The sequence below is a fragment of the Macrosteles quadrilineatus genome, unplaced genomic scaffold (assembly GCF_028750875.1).
Source record: "Macrosteles quadrilineatus isolate MER2022 unplaced genomic scaffold, UCM_ALF_1.0 Scaffold_3__2_contigs__length_128488019, whole genome shotgun sequence".
Taxonomy (NCBI): domain Eukaryota; kingdom Metazoa; phylum Arthropoda; class Insecta; order Hemiptera; family Cicadellidae; genus Macrosteles; species Macrosteles quadrilineatus.
This window is the reverse complement of record NW_026542596.1, coordinates 10510585-10532055: the sequence shown is the minus strand read 5'-3', so window position 1 is coordinate 10532055 and position 21471 is coordinate 10510585. Positions and strand designations below refer to the sequence as shown.

The window sequence follows — 21471 nt, the reverse complement described above, 5'->3', positions numbered from 1 at the left end:
GGCTTGCAGTGTAGAGTGTGTATTTTGTACTATATCTATAAAATTTTTTTTTTTTTTCATTCATTGCTAAGCCATGAAACATGATTGCTCCGCTCATCTGGCTTCACTGCTATGAAAGCAACCCTAGTTATAACAGGAGTGACGGCAGGGCAAAAACGCCAACATAAAGCCGGATTTACACTATGTAGCAAAACCTGCTATATAACTTTTGCTATAACAATGCTGTATAACTTTTGCTATACAAAATGTTACAGACTATTTTGTGATTCCGGTGCCCGTGTAATATGTAATATGCATTGACTATTGGATACAGAAGTCATTCCATCAGTTGGACTTGGTAAAAAACATCGTGTAATCGGCAGAAATCAGTATAATTTATATCAGAGCAATCTGTCGGTGGCTCACATCAACTAAGACAAATTTGATTAAAAGACCAGGAGACAACTTTAACTTTAACGTGGGGATGGAATGTCTCGAAGAGACATTGTTCGAGGCAGCTATCACGGTGGTCGGAAGTCAGAAGCTGAAGCGATCCATAATTAAAACGTGAAATAAGAGATTAACATGGTGTTCCGCTCCGCTTCTAGGAAAACAACAACATTAAATTACCTAAGACAAGTGAAGTCCGCTCTCCGCTCCCCACCTCCGCGCGCCTAGGAAAACCTGGCTTTAGTCTAAGATCTTCGTGACGTTCCAATCTAGTGAGCTGAAACCCTACTGGACTGAGGCTGTTTTAAGCCTTCGTCCTCTTCAGCCGGACCCATTAGTGGGTCGCCGGAATTTTATCCCCCTGGAATTTTACCCCCTGGGCAAAGCTGACGTCACTATGACGTAGTAACATGGGCGCTCAAAAGTTTGTTCGCGGGCGGAATTTTACCCCCGCGGATTTGGAAGTCTAATGAAAATAGACAGAGCATGATTATTTAGATTAGAAATAAAAACCGGAATTTTACCGCCTGTCCATCTGACTAGCGTTCAGACAACTGAAGATGTACGGGCCGGATTTTTACCCCCGGATTTTTACCCCCGGATTTTTACCCCCCGGAATTTTGGGGCCTTTTTCATAATAAAGTACAAACTAATATTATTAGTAAATCAGCTGATAGCCCAATGCAAATCTAATGGAAATTACAAGTTACAAGTAGTAACTTGTAACTTGTAGTTTATTATGAAATGGGCCCCTGGCCGGATATAGAAATTATTAAGATTGATTAATTTTCGTATTTCTATTTTTATTTCATTGTAAACATTTTATTATTAAGTAGCCTATCTTTATTTATTTATCTTGCAATCTCAACTAAGTAAACAGAATTCGCTGTTTAATTTTGATCATATAAACCAACAGTTGGCTTCAATGATCGAATCCTGATACTCGAATCTCAAAATTAAAATTAAATCCTGTTTGATTAGTTTATGTTACAAATAAATTAAGATACGATACTTAACAATAAAATGTTTGCTATTACATTAAAACTGAATGAAGAGAATTAACCATCCCCACTAATTTATATATATATGGCCAGAGGGTAAAATTCCGGGGGTAAAAATCCGGGGGGTAAAAATCCGGGGGTAAAATCTGGAACGTACATTTTGAGTTGACCTCATGAAGGGGGTAAAAGTCCGGGGGTAAAATTCCGGCCCGTACACTCTAGGGTTTTATTTATAATTTGATGTGTTCTGATTAAATTCACAACCGTGGAAATATCCGTTTAATTCCGCGTTTAATCCATCGAACTGGAATTTTACCCCCCGGTGACGTCGCGTTTGCCCAGGGGGTAAAATTCCAGGGGGATAAAAATCCGCTACCCCGGATCGGTCTATCACTCACTCTAGTCGGTCAGTCAGTACAATGTCTGTCAGTAGTTGCAGTTCTGTTCAGTTCAGTAGAATCCTCCTAGTTCAGTAGTCACTAAGTTAGTCCAGTCATTCACTTCACTTCACTACTACTAGGACTAGGCCCTCGCTCGCTTCCGCTTGTTGTTGTCATTGTCATAATGTCATGTCAAGTCATGGTCATGTCAGTTGAGTTAGTTGTGTAATGATTTGGTTTTGTTGTTATCATTGAATTAAACGTTTCAAGATTTTTTACGATAATGGTTGCTGTTTAGATTGACAATACTGAGCACAATTTAAAAAGTCTTGGGTAGTAATTACTGTGACAGTATAATATATTAATTTTGATCGAGGTACACTTATAGGCCTAATTAAATATATTTTGGACTAGCCTAGTTTCCAAAATTTTTTAATTACCGGGTTTAAAGAATCACAGGCCTATAACTTATAGTTTATCGGCCTTTTTAAAAAATGTTATGAATATAGAACATAAGTTACATAGGCCTACCTGATTACCAAACATACAATAGTTTAGTTCATCTCACTATTACAATAAGGAAGTTAAGTTGAGTAAGGTAAGCAATTAGAACACTGGAACAACCCTAAGACATTTTTTTCATTAAAAAAAATGGCTTCAGAATTTGTTGTTGGTTGGGAACTTATGTTTCACTCTGTATCAGAAGACGTAAAGACTAAAGAAGACATTTTGATTACATTGATACATTGGGTGTTGATAAAATCGAGATTTCGCTGTATTGGACTGGGTGACGATGTAAGTATTTTGTCAGTAAAAAATCGATAGGCCTAACCTGATTCCCGTACTATAGGACAGGCGGACGTACAGTTTCTTAACTGGGCTACATATCCTAATATCGATTGAAACTATCAAATTTAAAATATTGATTAATAATTAATATTTTAAATATTATAAATATAATCTTTAATGAAACCGTCATAACCTACCCTAACTAACCAAACTTGCTGATAATGAAAAAATCGCATGAAGGTACACTAATCGAATCGATAGTTTCAATTGATATTAGCATAGCCCAGTTAAGAAACTGTAACTGGACGAGCTAACCAGCTAGTAATTTTTTTAAATCTTAAAACATCGTTTTGTTCTGTATAGGTTAAACTTGAGAATCCAAATATCTAAGTTAAACCGTTTTTAATTGAAGATAAGTGAATTGGTTTTATACGTAGAGCATACTAAGATAATGAACTTGAAAAGTCACTAAGCGAGGAATAGGCTATAATTATTTTTGGGTTAGGAACAAACTTCCAGCGAGAAAAGTCAATCTCAGTCCTTCCGCATTAAGTATGTTACCATTAAAACACACTTCCAAAATTAAAATTTGTCTCAAGAGACGATCGTTACAAATTATCATTGACAGGCAATTTTTCTCGCTCACCTCACAATACTTTAGGTTCAATTAGTGCACAAACTAGCGCATTAAAAATTCCATTTATCTGCTCTACTCAATTTTTAAGATACCGTACCTAAACCTAATCCTATTTTACACTAGGCCCTAAATACTAAAACAATCTATTCTCTAATTAAGATATTACATTTTTTTAGTAGGTATCATGCTACAAACAGTACAGTGCGTTTTGAGTGATTTAACGTGAACGACAAAGTTGTATCGCTCGCCACTTCATGATGAATAATAAACAACCCGTTGGTTTTATTGAGAATTTTCAGACTAACTTGGGCCTAATAATTATTGAAATAGAACTGTTAATAAACAGTGTTCTCGCTCAAAGTGTGTTCTTATAAAAAAAAAATTTACTCGATTAGCTACTCTTTTAATTCACAAGTTTATAAACCTTATAATTTTTCACTTGTAAAAAATAATATTAAATATTACTAAAACATTTTTTGACCATGTCGGACTCGGTTGTTAATGCAGATTACATATAGCCTACGGTACCTTAAGTTTGATACGAGCAATTGATTTGTTTATGTAGGGAATCATGTTAAATAGCAGTATGTATACATATGGGACCGGCGCGCTGGTCCAACCCATGGAGTCCGCGTGGTGACATCCTGCAGTAGAACCACTTTCTCGTAGACTTGAGTCAGCCCCTAAATGTTGCTCATATTTTGTGTGTGTTTTCATTCTGCGTTTGCCCGGCCCGTGATAAAGTGCTTGTTGTATGGTTTTAGCTGGTGACCAAGCCATGTAGCTTAATCTTTCAATGATCATGTACAATTTTTATAACTATCTCACATGTTTTGATTCAAAAGCTCATACAAAGGAAAATTTAGTATTTTATTTAAGCTTATGAAAGTTTAAATTTACAATTTTACCAAATTTGTTTGCGGGATAGTCATAACAGTTTACTCCCATGAAAAGTTTACTGCGGGTGCCTTTATCTACTGTTTTGGAATAATTATGATAATTTAAATATATTTCTTTAGTTGGCTATTTCCGGTACTTTTGTTGTTTAAAATAAAATGTTTGCGTAATGAAACAAATTAAAATGTAAGTTAACTTGCTAATGTTATCTTGATACCTTGAAGAAAGCAGCCGTTGACCAGTAGACTGGAATGGGCCTTGTCGTTAAAAACTCAAAATGCACACACATGCAAAAAATAAAAACTTTTACTTGGCTTGGCGAAGTGGCTGGTTTTGTTTCCTACTTTCCATGAATTCAAAGAATTCCTCCACAGAGTAAAATGCCTGCTCTATAAAAAGTTTATAGTTATAAAAAGTTTATAGTTGTGCTCATGTACATCACTCCTCACCTCAAGCTCATGTCCTCGCTCTTTGCACCACAACAGGCAAGCTGACATATAAAGACAGGGGACAGTCATCACTCCTAACCGTTTAACAGTGGCCTGTACAGTGTTCCTGCTGACTCCATACTCCTGAGATTGTTCTGATAGTCTCTTTTTGACTAGCGAAAACTTCATCCCTTCTGGCTGCATGTCCCCATAGGAGGATCCCATAAGCAATTATGCTGTGGAAAAAGGCAAAATAGGCATACATCACACAGTCAGGAGTTACGCTGTCTTGTAGTCGCCTTAAAAAAAAAATTACTTTGTTGAGTCTCTTCAAAACTACTTCAACATGGTCCTTCCAATCTAACTCAGGGCCCAAGTGGAAACCCAATAATTTAGCCACACCTTGGTCTTCATTTTTCTTTAAAGAGAAAAACACACGTTGCGTCTTCGCCTCGTTAAGTGCCAACCCGTTAGCCTGAAACCAGACCTTGGCTTCATTGTATGACAACTCAGTATGTTCCCTCGCTGAGCCAAAATCCGCTCCCTTGGACATGATGGTTGTGTCATCAGCATAGATAATGGTTCTGCCCGGGATGCAGCAATCAAGGTCATTGATTATAACTAAAAACAGTAATGGTCCCAGCATAGACCCCTGGGGGACACCTATATATACCCTCTCTAAACCAGACTCCCTGCCATCCGCCACTACCAGCTGCCTTCTGTTCTTAAGGAAGCTTGCCACCAACCTATTAGCCTGATCAGATACCCCCAGACTTTCCATCTTTCTCAACACAAGTTGATGGCTGACACAGTCATATGCTTTCGACAGGTCACAAAAAACCGCTTCCACAACCTCATTATTGTCCATTGCGTCCATTACAAAGGTACGGAACTGGCATACTGCATCCACGGTTGATCTTCCACTTCTGTAATCAAACTGTTGGCTACTTTTTGAAATAAGAAGGCAAAATATGATTTTGTAAGTAGGTAGGACCAAGCCTCTTTAATTTTTATAACTAAACTAACATAGGTTTATATGCAGGACTTAATCTTAAAATTCCAAGGAATAGATCTAGTCATGTATACTAACCATAAGCAAAACCTACTACCTTTTCATATTTGGTTATTCCAGAGCACATTCACTGTCGATGAACCTGGTAGCGAGCTACTTCCTAAAGGATGGAATACCAAAAGTACTTATGCCATAAAATACACCCTGGACAGTCAGCTGTTCATCCTTCGTGGTTTGCTTGTGGATGAAGAGTTTATCCTCAATTTGGTTGTAAGTTAATATGTCCTACTATTTTTTGTTACATTTTACCATAGACTAACCAACACAAGTAGACTTCTCATCCCATTGTAAATTTTGAAGCACGTTTTTCGTGTCTAGTTCATGTACGTGACACAAAGGCGCTAGTGTCGACGAAACTTTGTTTCCATTATTTTAGGGTTAATTTCTTGATTTGTGCTTTACTGTTTGGTTATATAACTAGGGGACAAGTTATTGTTTATGGTTAGATCGTATTATTTGGTTAAACAAGGTTTAAAATGGCTGTAATAACGGGAAACAAATTGTAAACAAAACACGACCTCTACATAAACCGTACAGAACTAACAATAAAATTGTCTTCAGCTGTTCCATAAGGATGAGAAATCTACTAAAGGGAGTATGTTTTATCTATGATTTTACCTAGCATCTTTTTACATATTGTAGGCCTATTTACATTGTAAGTTAATGGTCAACTTTTTGTTAGGGGATGATTTTTGTTTTTGTTGATTTTGTTAGGGGAAAAGTGTTCTTGGCATTTGATTTGATTTGATTTGATTTGGCATTTTTACATAAAACCAGCCAGTTTTGAGTAATTTAAGTTTAAAAATATTAAATGGCCGCCATTTTTGAAATTTTAGGTTGAATCGAGATGATCTTTTTTTCTAACACGGGTCTCTTCAATCTTACATACCAAGTTTGATAAAGATTGGTTGAAAATATTAAAAGATAATAATTATGTAAAAAATACAAAATGGCGGATATCTAGTTAACAAAGCGAATTTTGGAAAAAATTTTATTCTTGATTTTCTTTTCATTTTTACTGAAGGAATCACTAGGCAAAATATGTCCCCACCTTTTTTGAACACCCTGTATAGATTTATATATGTGTCCGTAAACGTGATAACTTGAGTCATTTTTGTCCAAGTTTGATGAAATTTAGGTTTGCAGATACAGGGAAGATAATGAGGTGGGTTTTGTTTATGTTGATTGCTTAGTATGAAATAAACAAAATTGCCAAATTTGATAAAAAATATATTCATAAACAGGCAAACTACAACAGTTAATATTCTCCATAAGAATGACATGGAAATTTTATACAACAACGCTTTGATTTACAAAATTATTTTTTTTTAAGCTTTACAAAATGGACTGGAAAAAATTAAGAATTTTTATGTTTTTACGGTAAAAAATGGGGAAAAACAATTTTTACCCCATAAACCCCTTTTCCATTAGTCCGATTAAGCTGGTTTGCAAACTCGATCAAATCAATGTAGGCATATTATAACTTATAAACATTGACTTCTGCTTATAAATATTGTTCATCTCATTTAATGTTGTTTTGCAAGGGCTGTACACAGTAACTTAGTCTATTTGAAATACTTGCCAAAAACTAATTATTAACTAATAACTACACTACAGTCGGGACCACGTAAGTTTGCAGTTGGTGGCAGCCAATCACAAGACAAGGCTAGTGCGACATTGCCACATCACCTGTTGACAACACTAATTAAAATATACTAAGCAATATTTTCAAATCAGCTGGTATTATTAGATTTGGCAACACCGCACGGTTCTCATTGGTTCATTCAAAACCATATGGTTAATAGGCTCCTCCCTCAACTGCAAACTTACGTGGTCCCGACTTTAAGTTATTCCAGAAACCAACAACCAATTTAATGCATTACATTCACAGACTGTTTAAATATCCATATTATTTTTTGTAGAAACATGTTACCAATAACAATAACAAAATTATTTTTCAGAGAGTTGCTGATAAGAATGTCTCAACACTGACACTACGTCACAACGACGTGGTGAAAGCCACTCAGGGGTCGTTGGAAATGCTCGTTCCTACACATACTGAGCTGTTTAACACAATGAAAAATGAGATGATAGTTCCACTAATTAAGACGTCGAGCAAGGAAGCAACAACACAGACGGCAAATGTACGAGTGTCCAACCAATCTCCTAATTTACTGGGTAGATCACCATCAGCCGATATTGAATCCCAAAGGTGAGATGTCTAATTTGTATAGAGGGATTGTACTTGTGATTTGTTAGTTAGGTTATTTGCTAATTCATGTAATGAATGTATCAAATGACACAGGAGGGTTTTAGCGAATTTCCCTATAGGCCTATTACCGTAGGTGGAACAGGGAGACCTAGACCTGGGACCGATTTACTTTTTAATTTTTCAAAAATCTGCCTATAGCGTATAATGCAAATATAATATACTCGGATATAGATGAACAAAAATACTTAATAGGCCTACCTAAGACCTTAAGAGGCCGCCAACCTCTTAAAACAAAAAATAAATAAATAAATAAAATAAATTCTCAACCTGATTTACTTCTATAATCGTTGTTTAGTTTTATATGTGTTGTATATAATTAAATATATTCATTTAAATGGAGGAGTAATATAGAGATAGGAGTGGTTTTATATCAAGGCCACCAAAATTACCCTCGGAAGTCCGGCAAAAAAACCTTGCACCGGCCCAGACTCTACTACCAATAGTATGAATAAAATCTCTAATTTGTTACTAATTAATAAAAAATAATGAGATACATTTTGCAGTATGTCATACAGTCCGAATATAAAGTGTAGTTGGCCTATATTTTTCAAACCTACAATGACAACGACATGTATTTTTAATTTACAAAGTTTAGTAACGCATTGATTTAATATTGTTTCAATGATGGTGGGGGTTTATCTTTTATAATACTGTAACCAGATGTTTTGCATTAGGCCTAAATAAATTACAAAATTAATAAACTTAGCAGTAAATCTATATTTATAAAAGAGTAAGTTTGTATAATGTATATATATTTGAACGTTATGGACTCTGAAACCGCTCGACAGATTGTAATGAAACTTTCAGGCATTATTCAAGGATGGTTTGTGTGAAGTTTGGTGCAGATCCGTCAAAAGAGCTCCGCCCCAGGGAAAATGTTTATAAAAACCCATTGAATTTGTATCGTTTATTTCCCAAAAAATAATGTCTGGGAAACGAAAGTAGCCAGTTAATATTTTAAGTTAGTGCTTTTAGTGGATTACTAAAAGTTTATCTACATACAGCAGATCTATGGAATAATAATTATTCTCTTAAGCGTTCTCTTCCCGAGGCGAAGCACGGGTATGGTGGCAAGTATAGTATAAGGGATCTTACATCATTAAAAATTGGAACGGGTTATTTATGTACTGATATTGTAAGTTTTATCCTACTTAAATTACATCCCAAGGGTATGACCAAAAAATCTAATAAAATAAATAATAGCCTGATTTAAAAATTTAATCTGAATGAGTATATTTTACAGGCACTGTCTAAAAAATATAATTAATTGTGATTCATGCAAAATAAAAAGGTACAATGTAATAAAAGCAGGCTCAGACGACTGTTACCTACTCATCCTCTACTGAGTTACCAGGGTTGCCAGTCGAGCCATATATATATCTTGTTCTGCTAATGACAAATATAGAGGAATTCAGAGAAGGTGAAACCCTAATGTTATTCTGGAATCTAGACTGATTTCTTAATGAATCAAAGCAAGGTTACTGCTTCATAATTACTAACTGTCCTCCTATGGTTGTTCAATTTAACATGTTTACTGCTCAGGGATTCTTCACTTGTGTTTTATTTTGTACAATTTTCAATAATTCTTGGTAAGTTTCTTATAAATCATTGCAATTAGGTTTTGAGTTGAAGTTTTTCATGAAATTAAGATTCCAAGCTTGGAGTTTTGAATGTTTTGATTATACTACTGAAGTTCATCTTTAGGTCTAGACCAGGGTTGCCACCTTAGGTCAGAAAAAAATCGGGACATTGCCCCCCTCCCTCCCGGATTAACATAGGCTTAAATATGGGCATAAGGAACCAAAATGGGGACTGTCCCAGCAAAATCGGGACGGGTGGCAACCCTGGTCTAGACTAGGCTACTGTAAAACAACTTTAAGTATAACTGTCAAAATTGTTATTCCTCATCCTAATAGGGGTTTCTCACAATCTTACTTAGTATATAAAACACTCACATGTAAGAAATAATATTTAAATTTGTATTTTCATATAATTTATTGTTGTCTCTAATTTTAGTTTGAATTCCTTATCAGTAACTATTGATCACTAACCATTCATTAGGTATTTTTAGCATTGGGAGTAAACTACCCTTTAAAAGGGTGTGGATAATATAATACCTATGACACTGTGGGTATCTTAAATAATTGATTGATTGATTCATTGAGGGGGGATACCAGTGTCTAGGTTGTATATTTCAGAAATCTGGCAAACCTAACTTTAATGTGGTTTTGTAATTTATTTATACTTTGGCAACAAAGTAAATTTTTGATAAAATTCACAGAAATTGTGATAGAATTGTTTTAACCACTATTACTAAAGCTTTGTAGATTAAAACAATAATCTTGTTTGTCTATGAAAAAACCGGTCACAGTCTTATTAACAGAAAATTTTGCTAGTACAGCTGGTGCCAGGTGATCAGACACCATTAAACCAAGGCTGCGATAAACTATGTGATTGGCCAAAAACTGTATACACTGAAATTTGAGTTGTGTTGAGACGGAAGCCTTGTTTCTTACAGGTCCATTTGTGTTTCCTTATACTAATTAGTGTGTAGAATATAGATATTGCCCCCCTCTCCGTAATTTCTTTTCTCAGTTCAACTTATGTAGGCCCAACACAGAAAAGCCTAGTAATGAGAAAAAGGGTTTTACTCAACGTTAATCACACTTGCGTGTAAAAACTGTGAGCGAGATTTTATAAACTAAATAAAAATAATTTCAAATTCAAGTAAAGAGTCAGTTGTTATATGATATTTCAATATATATTGTGTTAGGTCAAGGTATGCAGATCCATTTGGAGTAGGCAGCTCTGATGTCAATCCCTTTGCTCCGCCCGGACATGGGAACATCTTTGATCCGTTCAACAGAGATCCATTGAGGCCTTTCCCTGACCCTGGCCAAGGAATACCAGGAGGATTGCCAAGGTACTTGTGTCTGCTTAATGACATCTCAAAAGGAAATGAAGTATTTATTTTATGGTTTATTAAGTCATACAAATTTTGGATGATTATCTGGAAATTTTAGACTTATTCAGACTTCCTGTAGGTTATTAGTACCTAGCCCTGTAATTCTTTCAGATAATTTTAAGAGATAGAATTAAATTCTGCAGACTTGGGATTCAATTTATTTGAATTTTAGAGTAGATCACCTGCTCATGATTCACACAATTCTACATACATAAATCCCTTTGCTCATCGCACAATGCTCAATTGTTTGAGTATCTGTTTGGGGTATGGTTCTAACTTTCGAATCAGTTGACAGTTTTGGGCTCAGATGCGTTTGTTCGATTACGTGCCGGAAGCGACCTTGCCAGAAGCGACCCTGGTTGTAGTGTGAGTGCCACTAGCGACCCATTGTTTGATAATGGATTTAACAATGTTTTTACAATTTTGTACACATCGGTGTAAATGGCTTATAAACTAATCCTATTCTTGTTATAGTAATATGTACCACCTGGAAGAGCCCAATATTCGTCTAAAGAACTATTTTAGCATCTCTATAGTTTCCAGCTAGTAGCATAGACTCAAGTTATGTGTGGTAACTTAATCAAATAATTTTTCTTGAATTTTTATCATTTTATAAGAGCCAATATAATCAATTAACTTATCTTTTCTTTATTTTTAAATTTATTATCTAAATATGTAAATATAAGATGGTGGATGTGTGTTTGTATACTACTTAATCGCACGGGAACCACTCAAAAGATCTAAATAAATCTTCACTTGGAGGTAGTTTATAAAATAAAATCAAAATAATGTTTATTTCAGTTTAAAATACTATGTTACAATACTTTGTCAGTACAGATTTTATAGCTATGTAATAATATACTGACATAGTCATTAAATATGAAATACCTCTCACATAGGCTACTGCCTGTGCGTGAGAAATTTCCTCTATCGGTAAATAAATATTATAAGTTGAAAAAAACATGACAGCTAGGTAATCATTTGTTTGAAAGAAAAAAATAAATAATAACTACAATCAAAAATAAAGGTATACAAAATACCGGGAAGACAGTTTTATTATTTGGATAGTTAGTGCAACTTGGACTAATAGAATCCAGACAAAATTCAAAAAGCAGAAACCATTCGAATCGTCAAACTTTGGATGTTTGCTACTAGCCCGTTTGGAGATAGTGGCTCCTTAGAATTCAATGAAGTAAAGGTTTAACAATTGTTAACATATTATGTTTGGATTAGGGTTTGAAATAGATACTTTGGACTCTTTCTTCAACGTCCCGTCCGTTGCAAAGCATAACTACAACAGCTTGTTTTCATTTAAATTTTTCTTATTTCATTACGATATTAAATGGCCCTTCCATGTTTATAAATAACTAGGTGAAACCCGTCGAAATCCACGGTTACTTTCAAGGCTTACGTTAATTCATCTAACTGCAATAAATTGGGTGAAATATAGGCCTACATATTATGAGCATTTAGCATTGTTTAAAGAGTAATAAGTGTAAAAACACTTATGATATTAATTGTGTTAGTTGCCAAATTTGGTTGATCATTCAATGATTAAAATATTTCCTATACTGTACGTCATCGGAGTTATTATTAGTATGTTAAATGGTATCTCTTCCTTTGGAAGAACCTTTAAAAAAAAGAACCTTCCGGCAGGAGTATTTTGTTATGGATTTAATGTGATAGCAAATCGCTTTAATGGTTTTATAGTGAAATTCTGTTTGGTTTTTGTTAAGAATATAAGTTGAATCGGCGTTAATTCATTACTCGCCTCCCGCTCCAAATCCTTGGGTCGCTAGCACGGTAGAAAATTGGTGGGTCGCCTCCGGCACGGGTCGCTTCTGGCACGACACCGTTTGTTCCAACAGCTAATTATGCCTGGTTGGTGTTAAGTAGTGTTAACAAGTTCAGGGGTTTTAACAAAAATCTAAATAAAAATGCTTGAAGTGTTGAAAAATACAAAATAAAAAATATCCTATCAAACAATCTTGTCACAATGTTTGTCTAGCAATATTCGGTTCATACATGTTTAATTTATACCTTAAGCAGGAAACCCACTGGTCCGACACGTCACCTTCCGTCAAGTTTCCGACACCTTCCGTCAAAATTACTTGCATGACTTTAAATGGACAGTAACCCACTAGTCAGACACGACACCTTCCGATCCGACACGTCACGACAACATTGCTCTCTGGGGCATTCTTGTCGGATGTCGGATCCGTCATTTCTCCACTCTGCGTGCACCAGGCCTAGATTTAGTCAATGTCTAGCTTTGTGTGTGATCACAATATGTGGAACAGATATGGAACATGTGATCACAAGTGTGTGATGTTTTTGTACAATTATTGGTTATGGAGAAAATTAAAAAAATGGTTATTTTAAAATTCCCATATTATTATTATGGTGAATATTGTAGTTTGCTTTCTGATGGATATATTTTGTTCAAACTTATTTTATTTTTATTTACTTTATTTTATACTAAGTTATTAATATTTTACTAAAAACCACACTTTTTACGCTCCCTGTAGCCAGCAAGCCTGTATACTCATAAAACCTAATGTTAATTAATACATTTAATTGAAAATCAATTCAGGTAAATAGAAATTCGCTTAGTCGGCAGGTTTGCTGCGGCGGGGGTATTATTGTTTATGTTTTGAATTGTACTTTTTGCTAATTTCCCTAATTAATTAAAGTAAAGTAAAGTAAATTTTAAAAGTAATTGTAAAGTAAAGTAATTGTAACCACTAACCGGAATTACCAAGGTGGGTCTAGGAAGGTCCTTGACCATTGTAATCTCTCATACTAACAGAGATTGTCATAAATGTTATGGATCTTTTTATTATATGCTCTTGTCTCCCTAACTACTGCTTGTGAACAGTATGTGATCACATGCTCCATCGCAACTGGCACTGTTGGAGTGGTGGCGTATTTCTCGTCGGAGGCCTACTTTCGGAGCCCGTCGGACAAATGGGTTAATGCCTTAAAATTGCGGAAGGCGTCGGTAGGTGTCGGAGACTTGACGGAGGGTGTCGTGTCGGAGAGCGTCGGACTAGTGGGTTTACTGCTATATTGTTTAGCATGACTGTAGTACAGTACACTATATTTTGGTATAGACTATTTTTAGATTGTACATGGTTTTGGTCCCAAAGTGTCTCATTGAGAGAGAGTGTATTGTATGGTATAAGATGGCCTACTAAATAAAACTAAAGCTTAGTGGAGAACACATTTTGCTGACATGTGATGGTGGTTCATTTGATTTGTTAAAATACTAAATCTTAACACATTTTATAGTTATTTGGTGCCTCTTTGCAGAGGGGCTGTGCCTCCTGGAGCAAGGTTTGATCCGTTTGCACCCCCGGACTTACTGCCTCGTCCCTCCAGACCGAGGTTTCCACCAGACTCCGATCATCTACCACCCCCAGGGTATGACGACATGTTCATGTAATAATCTTTCATGCAAACCTTGTAAACTATTGTATTAAATATTTTTACGAAATTGGCCTGGTAGAAAGATTTATTTACTAATCACACCTAATTTCTACGTGCACCCCTATAGCAGTAAGTTTAGATAATTGCTAGATTAGATTATACTTGGGGCCCCATACAGCGCAATGGACCACAGTAATTTTTTCATTATATCAAAGAAACTAAAAAAAGTAAAGTTGAATTGTACAACTATATGCTCTACTATTAGTTTAGTGTGACCACAACTCCATTATTTATTTATTAAAATTAACGTTTGGTATGACAAAAATTTTCTTTTAAAATCATGGTTTGTTGCAGTTATTCACATTAAATAATTTTCCTTCAATGTAAAACTGTGAGGATAGATAGAGCATCATTGTACGTGGGATTTTTATTTCATCCAAATTTGGTTTAAGGAGGTTTTCCTGGTTGATGGACAATAGCCATTGCATCTAAGTATTTACTTTACTATGCAATATGCATTGGAAAACAACTATGGATTGTAAAAACTGCAATAACAAGATTTTGTTAATAGTACCTGCCAACCAATGCACCTTTGTTTGTAGCTTGAACTCTTCATAGGGTCAAGATCAGTGTAGTGTGCTGCTAAATTCTCTGGAATTTCATTTTTGGCTGTGTAGCTTATAACAAATGGAGGATCTTCGAGACAGCCATCATCAGATCTGAACACTGCAGTCGTTTGCATTTGGTAAATTATAATGCCTTTTGTAACTGTTCCTGTCTGTATTTATAACCCTACAGACTTTGGTTGATCTTCATGTGATTCACTTAACTTCTCCCATTCTTTTGGAAGCTTGGGCATAAGGATTTGCCCAAGTACCTTGTAAGGTCTCTCATCAAAGTCAATAGTATATTACGTTACTAGTCCTGAAAATAAGTGTTTACCGGACGAGTCCGGTACACACATTTTGGACGAGTGACGTACGATAGTTTACGCCATACTACTAAATCTGTACAAATCCTAATATTTCCACCAACTAAGGACTAAAAATCACTAGTCATTGAGAGGTTATGTTTTTGTTTATAACCCCTCATTGCCACCTAAATACTAAATACAGTACAATCAGCTGATTGGTGTCCGGTAAAACTCATTGCAGCACAGTAGTACGCAATGAAACCCCATTTGAATAAGCTAGCGGCAAACAGCTGTTTTCTGGACTAAATACTTGCGTGGGAAGTTCGTCAAAATAATGTAGTGTGGCGTAAAGTTCTTTTCAACATGATGACAGGTCAACAAGTACCACGGGTGGTACATGGTTTAATTATAATAATTATTATCTTATTTTGTTACTGAAACTGTACATGTAGTGTACAGTTGATAGTGTACAGTTGATAAATAAGTAATTATATCTAATTATTCCTATAAACACACTTTGTTGTTTTTTTTGTAGTCCATGGTAATTATTGTACACAAATTTACTTTTGACTGAAATTTCAATTGTGCGCCACCAGTGGCCACGTCGGAGCGAACATGTTAACTACAATATATGTAAGGTTACATTATCTTGATCGTCAAGTGATCCATTTAAGTCCAAAAATAGGATTACGCGCGTTGCGACGTCAAAACGTCATTGTCAAATCGCACAAAAACTTTCTAAACCATATGGTCACGTCACAGCCTTTCCGACACACAAAATACACATTACCGGTACAAAAATACATTTAAAAGTAGGCCTACTAACTAATTCGTGGTAAACGCGACGAATCTGCTCACACGCCGAGACTCGACAATGACACTTTGACTTTGAAACGCGCGTAATCCTATTTTTGGACTTACATGGATCACTTGGCGATCAAGGTAATGTAACCTTATATATATTTTATCGTCAGTGATTCAATCAGAAAAACAAAATACAACATGATGTTAACTACAGCTACAAAAAGCTATTCACGATAACATGTGCCCTTTCAAGGGCTGTAGGACGGTAACTAGATTTTCTGGATTTTTCCCAGCCTTGTAACCAACTCAAATCGATTTTTCGTGGCCCGTACACACCCATTTTTAAGTATAGAATTAAAATCCCACAATCCACTATTCAATCCCTAGTCCCAAGTATTGCGACCAACATATTTCAATTCTCACATTCAGTGCTACCTCCGACTGTTGTTCTAGCTCAGTGATATAAACAACTTAGCACTTCTATGGTAACTAATCCTTAGTTAAGTGGTCCTAAGTTTGTAATCAAATTCAACTTAGTTGAACTGAGAAATCGAAAGATTGTGCTGATTAAATTAATGATTTCTGTTGAATATGACTATTAAACTGATTGTTAGACTAGTTAAGCTGAACAGGTAGGTCGACTTATTGAAGCTATAATATCTCTTATGTCTGGTGAACTACCTTCAGTAACTAAAAATAAGTTATAAAATAGAATTTTAGACTGTCTCAATCTATGACTAGCTAATTCACTATGTTCATTTTTGATAAGGCTGGCATCAGCTGGTCTATTAACTTAAACATGCCATTGGCTTTTGGATACTGAAGTAGACATAGTTGAGTGAGTCACTCGAAGAGTGTGATAATGTCAAAATTGAATTTTCTCCCTGCACTTTTTTGCTACTATAGGTAGGTGGTGTGACATCAAATTAGTGTACTGAGTTGTGTACTTTCAGTTTGGAAAAAAACTTTAGAATCTCTGGGCAGCGGAAGCTGTACCTCTTGCATCTTACATCGGCGCTCCTCTTCACAGTCGTGGAGACCGGAGAGTTGTCAATTTCTTGGAGGGAGTTTGTTGTATTTATGTGTGGGTGTTATATGTGGGTGTGTGTGTGTGTTTTATTTATTTTAGAAGTGTGTTACTTTGTTGTGGTCCTTGTAGAATTCCTTTAAGTTGTAGTACCGGTATGGCCTGTTCAGGAGGTATATTTTAAGGCTAGTGATGAGTTTTTTTTTTGTTTCGTTTATCGATTTTATGTTTTGAGGAAGAGAGTTATAGAGAGTTGTTCCCATGTATGTAGGGGTTTTACTTGTTCTGTGTTAGTTTTGGTTGAGATTTTTCCCTGACCTAATATTGTACCTTATATTGTATTGATGACATTCTTGTCTGGTTTGTGGAGGATCTGATTTGATGGCGATGATTGTGTCAAGGATGTATTGGGAAGTTAGAGTAAGGATATTGGATAAATAGTGGCTTGCAGTGTTCTTCATTTTCGACCCTTGAGATAATTCGGACAGTATTTTTTCTGATGATTTTTTGTAGTCTTAACCTCTGCTCTTTGAACAATCTGTCAAATTAAAGTATTTACAACTACTTCAATTGATATATTTACATTCATCCAAAATGTAAACAAACATTTAGAAGCCCATAGGGCATAGCCCTAGGGAAATATGAAAATAAAATGAATATTAAATCATGATTTAATATTTCATTGTCATCCTTTTGTGAGCTATGTTTTTAGTTACAAGTCTAGCTCATCGGGAAGTTCGTTTAAAATCTATTGCAAAATTTGTACCTAACAAACAAGAAAGCGAGCTAATAAAAACTTTTTTAAATTGCTCTAATCTGAAGAAGTTGGAGATTGCTGTAAATACAAATTTTTAAATGCACATACTGAGTTATAATATCAGGAAATATTATAACTCAATATTCAGGAGGAATATTCGATAATTCACTGATGGTCATTGCTTTGTTGGCTTGGAAAGAATATGCAGTTAAATCTGTTCCAATTGAGTTGATCCACAAATTTGTTCTTATACTACTATTTCAAGATTGTGCAATCCTGAATGCAAATTGTGTCTAGCTTAGTTTGGGATGACAGCACCATTGATAAATTAATTAAGAAATTGAAACTGTTTCATTAAAATAACATGCCATGACGTAAACCAAGGACTGAAGAAAGGAGATTTACTAACAGACAGTGGTGTTTTACCTTTTTTATTGAATTATTTTTTTTTACATTTATAATTCCAGTGTAGTATTTGGTTTTCTAAATTGTTGGATCATTCATGCATACATCACACATTTTACAAGCATCCTCACAGAAGGTTGAATTAAGTTAAATAATGGATTTAAATGGGTTTTTACAATGTGAGAAAAATTGTTGTTGGAAACAATGTGATTACAAAAATAAAATTACTGAATCCCAATTTTACTTATTGGACTTATCTTAGAAAAATTAGCTTTTCAGGCTCCAGTGGTGGGTATGGACAGACCAACACAATATTGCGTCAATACAATCAACACTACAGCCTATCTTAACGAAATCCTCGCAATGTTAACTCAACAGAATACAATTAAAATTTCAAAACGCTCTTAACAATATATAAATCTAGAGTACTATCTCGGACTAAACGATAAATCATAATTAAAGCGAACTACGATTGGCGAGCTAACTCGACAGTACAGAAGGGAATCTTTCCAGTAACGTTTCATGATTCGTGCCACCGTTCATACCATCCACTCGACGGTCTTGGCAGTGTTGAGGAAAATACGTCTGAAAATAGAGTCTGGAAAATAAATAGTAAGGCGATTTACAATGGTGATAGACAGACTGTAACAGTTTAACGTGACAACAACTATTACGTGAAGCGGGGTTACGCTAAGTGTAAACTAACATGACGGTAAACTAAATGCAGCTGACCACTGCCAACGTCTAACAATGGTAATCGTCCACCATAACTGGAAAATATCGCTTTAAATACTATAACACAAAATACTTTTGTACGAATACGCGTGTACAGCTTAATGATGAAACGAATGAAAGACTGAACATACAAACCGAGGTGTCACTAAGATATTAGTTGTTAACACTGTAAACTTGCAGAATATTGTAATTCGAGTTAAACTATAAAACAGAACGCAGGAGTTTACTGCAGACAACAGGAGTTCTTGTGGCCGTTCTTCATCTTGAGCCGAGACTTTGGCCTGTATTTCTCCAGGAATGCCAACTGCTTGGCATTAATTGCTCCTCTACGTTTCCTGCAAACAGATTCAAACTGTTATGATTTTTATTTTATGCAAGGTTATAAATGGTCACATTTAATAATCAATTCACATTTAATTTAAGATTAGCAAGCAGTTTGGTATGTGCCCTTCAAAGTGTTCTCTTGGCACGGTCTGAAGGTGCTATGATTATCAGGGAATCATTTGTCGGGCAATGTATGGAGAAATACAACCATTGCTCTCTTTTGGTGCAATTTTTAAATTTACTTTTTGGTTACTCATGTCAGTAATCAAACATCTAAATATCTGTAATCTGTACAGATGTTTATCCAAATCTTTAGAGCAGTCCTAGATGAAACCTTATATCCGATTTTTAATAGCCTGCCCAATCTAGATACAACAGTCACTGATATTAACCAGATATCAACCATATATCAAAATTAAATCAGATCGTAGAAAAGTAAAAATTAAAGAACAAAAGTTTCTTCTACACATCTTACATCTGTTATAATGTTACTGTTACACTTCTTACAATGTTTAACAAAAACGGTGTCATGCAATCACTTGGCTTATCTAGGCTATAATTAATTCTTTTTGTTACATGAGAATCATGTTTGTTGTGGCAAAAAATGGACAAAGAACTATTGTGCTGTGTATGTCAACAAACTGTTCTTGTTTGACAAAGGTGCCAAAAGTTTTCAGCACAAGTGCAAACTTTTCAAGTTATCTTTAACTGCTCATTTTTGTTGAACAAAAAAATTATAACTACAGTTTACAATAAGCTAACCATTTAGTTTAGCTTCATTAAAAAATCTGTAAATAAGACAGAAATCAGCAATTCTCATCAACACACCGAGACTCAATTCAACTAAATCCTCGGATGTCTAGTTGTATCCATAAGGAGTAGGTCTACTAAGCTTAGGTACTATTCAAGCTGACTTGATATCATTAAGCTTACGATAAAATGTTTACTTAATAAATAAAAGAAGCCTAAGCTATACAATGTAACTTGAGGGCAAACCTCGACAAAGGACTAGTCTACTACATGTACATTGTACAGAACCAGCTCTACCAGTTTGGATATGAATTATATATCATATATGAGCGTGGGCCTTGTACATTCTCCCGGGAAATTCCACCCTTGTTTGTCATAGTTACGGCAAAATCCTGTACGTTCCAAACATGAACACTGGCTGGTGTTGCAATAAGAAAATATAGTTTGTATTTTATATGATTGCTTACGTTTCAAACAGGTACATTACACAGAATTAGCATATGATGATTAGAATCCATTAGGTAAAAAAAAGTATTGAGGTAGAATCTGAGAAATGACATAGTCCCTTATGAGTTTGATCAAATACAGATTTTTTTTACGCTATAAACGCAGATATAAACGCTTCACAGATATTATTTAGTGGCTTAAGGATTTTTCACTAATATTATTTCACTGGTACACATTAAAATGTTTGATTTAAGGCACATATTTGAAATTCTATAGTTTTTTACGGTCATGTTATTATTTATTATGGACATTGAAATACTTGTTTGAGTGGTATACATAAATATATATACTACTAGTGTTAACTAGTTTTCATGTTTTGGTAATCTTAACTGGTTGAACTTCAATTGTATCTTCACTTTCAACTCAAAACATGATTATAGTCTGCAATACAAAATAAAGATAAAAGTATAAACTTGAGATAACTGTGCTGTAAAGATAAATTTAAAGATTGATACTGTAACACCAACAAAGATATACAAGCTCAAACAATATTTATTGAACGTTTTGGTTGTTTTGCAAAACCACGAATACTAAATATGACTTTAATCAAACAATGACATATCAAAGAGCGACAATTGTGGTTGAGAAAGCTAGTAATTAGAATCAACCTCAAATTTGCGGCTAAGTCAAACCACATCAGTTTAGGCTACAGTTGATGACAAAAGCTGTTTAGATTAATTATTTTCAATAGTTAAAATTAGTTTACAATTAAATGCTTTTACATCAATGGGAAGTTGGCACCGGGGGTAGGAATATAAGTTTTATTACTTACAAGAATAAATTTTAAAGGCATAAAAAATTGGAAAAAAGGATATATAGGGGACATTTTTTTAAAATTGGATTTTGTCTGAAGATGGGTGGCGCATTTGCAAAAACACTTTTGATAGCAACTAGTTTGGAAATCACCACATTATATCGTTTAATGGAGTTGGTCCATAGAAGATAGTCAT

The 21471-nt window shown here is 34.9% G+C and overlaps 2 protein-coding genes across 4 annotated transcripts in view; one reads left to right on the top strand and one right to left on the bottom strand.

Annotated features, from left to right (window-relative positions):
* The first annotated feature begins 2033 nt into the window (after positions 1–2033).
* Positions 2034–14369, top strand: LOC128990035 (proteasome inhibitor PI31 subunit). Of its 2 annotated transcripts, none has more exons than XM_054412250.1 (5): positions 2034–2605; positions 5694–5843; positions 7595–7845; positions 10679–10828; positions 14162–14369. In XM_054412250.1, exons 1-5 carry the CDS (start codon positions 2462–2464, stop codon positions 14313–14315), a joined length of 849 nt encoding a protein of 282 aa, XP_054268225.1. In that variant the 5' UTR covers positions 2034–2461; the 3' UTR covers positions 14316–14369. The 2 variants fall into 2 exon arrangements, with proteins under 2 accessions (XP_054268225.1, XP_054268226.1); XM_054412251.1 differs by having other exon boundaries at positions 2038–2605; positions 14183–14369.
* A 3846-nt stretch (positions 14370–18215) lies between these two features.
* The window catches only part of LOC128990335 (PRL-1 phosphatase), a 51708-nt gene continuing 48452 nt past the window's right edge, over positions 18216–21471 (bottom strand). For both annotated transcript variants that reach the window (XM_054412674.1, XM_054412673.1), the window contains exon 5: positions 18216–19275. In XM_054412674.1, coding sequence (XP_054268649.1) covers positions 19164–19275 — 112 coding nt within the window. In that variant the 3' untranslated portion in view covers positions 18216–19163. The remainder of the gene's footprint in view (positions 19276–21471) is intronic.